We start from the raw sequence: 6,635 nt of genomic DNA on the forward strand, positions 1-6,635 counted from the left end.
GGTAGTCCATGGATCAGCTGCCAGTGGACAGCCAACGGACCTAAGGAAAAGTCTAAAGGCAATGGTTGGATTTCTAGATAAAAAAACGTCTGCCCATCTGTCTTGATGTCAAACTGGTTTGTTCCAGACCTCCAGTGGCAGCCAAGAGATGAAAAGGGATGGTCTGTTCAAGAATCCTCCACCTGCTCCTCAGCAGAATAGCAAGAAAACAAAGCCAGGGCTTTTCCTCTTCGACATTTCTCAGTGATTTTGCTGGTGTTTCTCCAGATCTGAGTTCACTGGAGACCAACATCTGCTTTTTAGGTGCTGTTGGTCTAAGCCCTTCCATTTGTCCATGAGTTTCCCATCTGATGCCCAGCGTGACAATCCATATTAGTTCAGTTCTTAGTATGGGGACCTATGTCAACCTGTGATATGAAAACCTTCCCTGAGAAGAGGGGAGTCCTGGGAGAGATGCATGTGAGGTAAAATTTTCCCTTCAGGGGCCTGTCTTAGGGTTGCAGGAGGAGGTGGTGTTGTCCTAACACCCTGATCAGCTTTGAGAGGTTGTGGGAACATTATCCCAGCTAGGTGTATCCCACCAGCCCTATACCCATTTCTCAGTGATGATTCCCAGTCATTGTCCTAGCAAAAGGCTTGGAAAAGGCAGCTAAGAAGGAAGAGTTTCCTCTCCTGTGTGAATCAGAAAGCCACATCTCCATCCAGCCTGCTGTGCCAAGCAAGAGTGTAGGAGATGATTTCGGTGCTCCTTCTGTGTCTACACTGTGAACAACCAGTGCCTTTCTCCTGCCAGGAGAACCCCCCCTGTATTTCACCCTGGAAGAACTGTTCAATTCAATTTGTCGGGAGTGGTCTGGGGTGAAACACACTCTGGACACCTGAAGGCTGCCTGGGGCCCTCCTGCTGGTGGGAGAGGATGGCGAGATGGGGATGGGGTGGTCAGAGCCTGTAGGGCTGGATCCTGTTGAGGAGGTGTGAGGATGAAGGTGTTGGGACACCTGAACTGCCCCCATGCTGGTTGCTTCCCCAAAGCAGGTTTCTAGCCCGGATCACTGACATTTCCTTGAGCACACCTAAACCACCCCATCCTTTGTCCCTGCCAGTCACCTTGTTGTCACTTTGGCCATGTTTGCAAGAACAGAGAACAGAGCCCTTTCCCTGCCCAGTGCTCTTCCATTCACCCAGCCAGAGCAGCTGTGGGTGCACGACCCACTGGGACATCCCCAGCAGGATGCTGGCACCTGTCCCCAGGAAGGGGCTGGAACAGTGCTCGCCAGCATGGAGCACGTCTCAGAGGGTCACTCAACGGCTCTGAGCCTGTGCCCTAAGCCTGGCTCCAGCACAGCCTTGGATCAGCCTGTTGCCCAGTTTCTGCCAGGGCTTCTGTGAGTTTTGGTGACTGGCGTCTCTTTATAGTAACAGTGAAGTGGTTGATGATAATGAAGAGGCCTTTAGTACAAATTTTACTTTAATGGACACATTTTACACAGTAAAATGATTAACATGCACAGGATTTCTAGATTCTTTTGCTGACTCTCTTGTAGGTGAGGTCTCCCATGCTCAGTGTCTGAAAAACAAATGGAGAGTGTTAGCTTTTCATGGTTTATAGCTCCAAACTCTCCTTGGAAAGGATCTGGTTTTGTAAAACAAAACAGGACTGGTCCCCAGTCTATCTCCTATAAACTGAATTATTAAAGCTTCATGAATACCCCAAAGCAGGTAGGGATAATCTGGCATCCCTCAACTCTGATCAGTTTGCTGCACCTCTCTTTTTTAAAAGTCCCAGGCCCAGACACATACCTATGCCTCTGGGTGGGTGAGAACATGCCCTCATTACAGGAAACTGATCAGAAATGCCTACTAGGGTCTTAAAGAGTACATTTTGTGTCGGACTGTAATGGAAAGCTGCCTTCAGTGACTGGCCAGTTTATCAACTTTGGCTGCAGTGCAAGCCTGTACTCATCTCCAGCACCTCCCTAAACTCCCCAGCATCTCTGAGGGCTTTCCAGGGCCAGATCCCTGAAGGCAGCTGTGTGCACCATCACCCTAACCGTTGCCCTTCTCTTCTACACTTACATTGGTGATGGTGTCTCCGTTGAGTTCGGTGACAGATTTCAGCCCTTTCAGGTTTGCGATCAGTTTATTACCCTCCATCTGAAAAGTAGCCTAGTAGGGAGGAGACAGACACATTCATGTTATTGCTGGAGACCATCTTACCCCCTGCATTTTGTCCCTCCCCTTCCGTACTGAGTTGTCACCACCCCCCTTGCAAGCTGTTTGGAGCAAGCTGCTCCCCTGGTGACTTTGGCTTTCCTGGGAGGAGGAGGAGAGAGTGTTGTGCTGGTGGTGACTATAACACAAGAAGGGTACGCATGTTTACTTTGGCCTTGATAGGAATGTGGGTTTGCCACCATACCTACCTCTTTCCCCTTCAAACTGAGACTCGCTCATGGCTGTCAGATGCCAGATCAGGGATCCTTGGCATCCCTTGGCATCACACAAATACATGATTTTTGGGGCAGAAGAAGGAATGCTCTTTACACTGCCAGTGCTGGTGCCTCCGTGCAGCTCTGATGTTCTATGGGGCAGCTCATTGTGCAGCACTCAGACCAAGAGGAGCTGCATGTCTCCAGGGAGAGGACTGCAGAGCCACCGGAGCTGGGCCAGGGCATGCCCTGTTGTCTCCTCTCCACCACCCACTCACGGCACATTGCTGCAGCAAGCTCCTTTGGGGAGCTGATTGAAAGCATGGGGCTGGGGGAGGTTCAGTCCATGTGGGAAACTGCTTAAGGATCTTTCAGAAAGTCATGGCTGGAAAGATCTCAGAGGGACAGGCACATCTGCTGAGGCTCTGCCCCGCAGGAGCTGCACATCTAAAAAGGCTACAGAGAGCACCAGCACCCCCAGGGCAGCTATCACTGGTCATTGAAATTACTCAGATAAATAAGCCAGCAAAAAACATTTCTGTTTATCTGCCTGTTCAGCTGTAAGATGTGTTCATTTGGCCTTGAGTTGCTAATTTACAGAGGGTAAAACTCTTCTAATAGCCATTTCCCCCTAGTTTATGCACAATGGGCTTCAGTGATGCTGCGAAGTCTGATACAGCCAGTACAGCTCTCAGAGCCTGATTCAGTGGGTAATTTCTTTGGTGATCATCCCTCCTGCTTTCAAAACTCCCTGCAATATCATCTTCTCCTGAGGTAAAGGTGAGAAGCAATATTTGCCAGTGGCACTGTCTTGACGTTTTAGGAACCATTGGAAACTAACATCAAGGAACAGGAGCTGACCCAATTTCAAGGGTGATAAATCCTCTCCTTGCCAAATCATCTCACCCAGTGTAAACAGAAGCAATGCAAAAGGCTAGCAGACAAGCTAACAGCTGCCAGGACTTTAAAAGACAGATTGGTTGGTTTATGATTAATTGGCTGACTTTCCTGCACTACCTTTTAAGTCAACAAAATGAACGTGGGAGTATGTTTTGTGTTGCAACATGACAGAAAGTCAAGCCCTTTTTCACCTCAAATCTTTCAGACCTTTTGTTCTCAGAAAAATTTACCAAAACATCTCTATCTCCCTTTTCCAAATGGGCTATTAAAACACTAGCTTCCAGTGTTTTCCAAACTGGCTATTAAAATAGCTTTAGAAATGCAAGGCTTCATCTCTAGAAGTGCTGGTTGGGAAGCTTGTTTTGTAAAAGCAAATAGGGGAGGTGGGAATTTCAGAGTCTTGGGCTCTGAGTTGCTCAGGAAGGTGGCTCAGAAATGGACCAACACTTTCAGAAATGTGTCCCTAAGAGACTTGCTGGGGGCCTGCAGGGAGCAGGGCAGCAGGTGTCACATCTGCAGACTTGGTTTCAGCGGTTAGTCCCTTACCATCATATTAAATCATGCATGCAAACTGTGAGAGGTAGAACCAGGCAATTACCCAGATCTTTTCCCTGTGTCAGCTTTAGCACCCATGGTCTGGTCATTCCCTTTGCTTAAGTGTGGAGGAGATGGCTAGAAAGGAAATTTGAAGTCCCTGACCCCTGCAGCCCCAGCAAAGGAAGAGCTGATCTCTCACCTTGACTTTCTCTCCCGTCAGCATCTCTACCTCGCACTCCTCCCCAATGGTGAACTCGTTGTGCAGCACTTTGGAGCCAGTGGTCACAGTAATCTTGAACTTTTTTCCATCCTGCACGATTTCTGAGATGCTCTTGATGTCCTTGCCCTTCTGGATCTGTTCATCGGGAAGCCCTGCCCAGGAACAAGAGGCGTTAGATGGACCTTGGAGACATTGGTGGGCAGATTGCTGCTGCTGAATGAACGTGGTGGCATTTGGTGACCCACGGCTGGGAAGATTTCTATTCCAGTGTGGAAGAACCTTGCAATGACGATGGTTCCCCAAGGGCCACATGGACCTGCATCTGCTGGGGATGAAGAATAACAAATGCTGTCATCCTGGGTTTTCTGTGGAACTAGACATCTCCCTTGTCTTGCTGACCTGGCTGGGAGCAGAACAGCTACCTCCCTAGCTAAGCAACAGATGGAAAGGAAAAATCCTGTTTTCCTTCCTTCACTGAGAGTCAAGCAGAGAAAATACAATAAATTGAGGCAGAATGAAGGAACCAAGTGTTTTTCTAATGAAATTTATGTCCCTCAGAACCAGAAGACTAAAGTCTTCTCCCAAAGCCCAAAGCTGATCTGACAGGTAGAGTCTGCCCAGCACATAACTGTGCAGAAGTAGTGCAAAGCTTCCTGAATCCTTGCAGGAGCATGTTCCCTGGCACAGACACTGGTGGAAATCTAGCTAGCCACACTCATCATTAAGCATTTAAATAACCCAACTATTTTTCTGTTGAATGGTGGAATTCGGGTCTTTGCAGCATCGCCAAGCAGCAGCACAGTGGGCTGAGCAATGTCCTATTTGCCCTCAAATTTCACAGCCTGACGGAGCAGATCTGCAGTGGCCCTAAGCCACCAAGGTACCACTGGCTTGTCGTGTGTGTGCAGCACTTTGCCACCCTGGCCCATGTTTGCAGAGCCTGCTGGGACCATAAAATTTCACGCAGCATCTCTTGACCTCCAGCCCCCATCCAGAGAGAAGCTTTCTCTTCTATTTTGATATCACATCTCCACGTGCATACTGTTAAAAAAACCCAACAATTGCAAGATGACAGGCAGAAATAGGAAATCCAAGAGCTACTGTCAATCTACATCATCAGTACATCAGCACAGTTAAGACACCCAAACACCAGTGCAAAGCAGGACAGAGCACATGCAGGCACTTACCAAGGGCTTTCATAAAAGGCTCAAAGTTTTCATGGGACTGGAGTTCATACTTTCCAGTGAAGTTCATGATGGAAAGGCTCTCTGTGCTCCCAACACAAGAGAAGGTGCCTTGCTGGTAAGCAGAGCTTGGTTTTATAAGGTCCTTTTGCCTTAAAAGTTGGTCAGAGGTAAGATGATGTAATTCTTTTATGGCCATGTTCAAACATTAACATAAAACTGGGCAATGGTCAGTGATAAACTGTACATTTTACAGACCTTGATTTACAACGTGGGGGTAGGAAAAACCCCATGAACCCACTTTATAGAAGTAGCAACGTGGCATCCATAAACAAATGATTAAAAAAGGAAATGTGCAAAGAGATTAATTATCAGAAGAATGAGCCGACCCATCTGATCAGCCTGCAGTCCAGAAGCACACATCTGGGAGAGGAGAAAGCAGTAAAAGATTCTGGTGTCTCCTGGAGCTAACACCAGTGGGGTTTCTACTTACTGATGTGTGAATGCTGGGTCTTTAGCACTGGCATGAAGAGTAGTGGCTGCATGCTGGCAGGGACTAACCTGCTCACTCCTTCAGATGCCTCACAGTCCTCTGTGAAGGTGGGTTTGGGTGTGACAGAGATGTAGCAGTAGTGACAAGATCATCACTGCCCCCTAAGGAAAAAACACAAGTCAAAATCAAATCCTGGACTTGACCTGGCCCATCCTGAAGACTGCAGTTTAATTCAGACTCCATCACTATGGCCTTGCCTCCAAGAAACGGGATTCGTGTGGATAGATGGACTGGTGCCATTAGGGATCTCCCAAGGCTATTGCCAGGAGCCACCATTAAAACCCCCTTTCCTTTCCTTTCCCCAGAAGAGCCACAGTCACTCGTGTACCGAAGGAGCATTCTGTCCCTCGGAGCTGTGTTTCTCCCAAATGCCACCCCAGCCGTAGGGCCAGTGGCAGCCTCCGAGCTCAGCCCAACTCCCCCCTCCAAAACAGGACTCAGGGCTGGGCTCCTCTCCCGGTGCAGTCCCTTGGCTGTGCATCCCATGTTGCTGCACTGCGTCTGAACACCCACATCCTCTGGATCTGGACTCCCAGGCTCAGCTCCCATCTCATCCTCTGCCAGTGTGAACTCCTCCTCCTCCAGTCACCAGCTCAGGGATTTTTCCCCTTTTCACTCACATGCCTTCTCCTTTTTGCAGTTCTTCCATTCTGCCTTCCTATAGCATCTTTGGCCTTTTTAAAAGTGAAATCATGGATAAGCGTGAAAAAAACCTGCCTCCTTCCAGTCTGGAGATTGCTGTCTGAGCCCTCTGCAGCTGCCTGTCCAGCTGCTGCCAGCTCAGCTGGGGCTGCCACCCACCTGCAATGCAGTGG

The 6,635-nt window shown here is 48.7% G+C and overlaps 1 protein-coding gene across 1 annotated transcript; it reads right to left on the bottom strand.

Moving 5' to 3' along the window:
- Positions 1–1,450: 1,450 nt before the first annotated feature.
- On the bottom strand, positions 1,451–5,424 carry FABP1 (fatty acid binding protein 1). Its single transcript, XM_037387389.1, has 4 exons — positions 5,271–5,424; positions 4,063–4,235; positions 2,077–2,166; positions 1,451–1,567 (listed from the first exon to the last, which is right to left on the bottom strand). Exons 1-4 carry the CDS (start codon positions 5,335–5,337, stop codon positions 1,517–1,519), a joined length of 381 nt encoding a protein of 126 aa, XP_037243286.1. The 5' UTR covers positions 5,338–5,424; the 3' UTR covers positions 1,451–1,516.
- Positions 5,425–6,635: the final 1,211 nt, after the last annotated feature.

Source organism: Falco rusticolus, chromosome 1, assembly GCF_015220075.1.
Source record: "Falco rusticolus isolate bFalRus1 chromosome 1, bFalRus1.pri, whole genome shotgun sequence".
NCBI lineage: Eukaryota > Metazoa > Chordata > Aves > Falconiformes > Falconidae > Falco > Falco rusticolus.

Coding starts and splice junctions, on each gene's coding strand:
- FABP1 (XM_037387389.1), bottom strand. CDS start 5,337: ATGAACTTCACTGGAAAGTATGAACTCCAGTCCCATGAAAACTTTGAG. Junction 4,236..5,270: donor GCCTTTTATGAAAGCCCTTG/GTAAGTGCCTGC, acceptor GTTCCTGGGCAG/GGCTTCCCGATGAACAGATC. Junction 2,167..4,062: donor TGACGGGAGAGAAAGTCAAG/GTGAGAGATCAG, acceptor CCTCCCTACTAG/GCTACTTTTCAGATGGAGGG.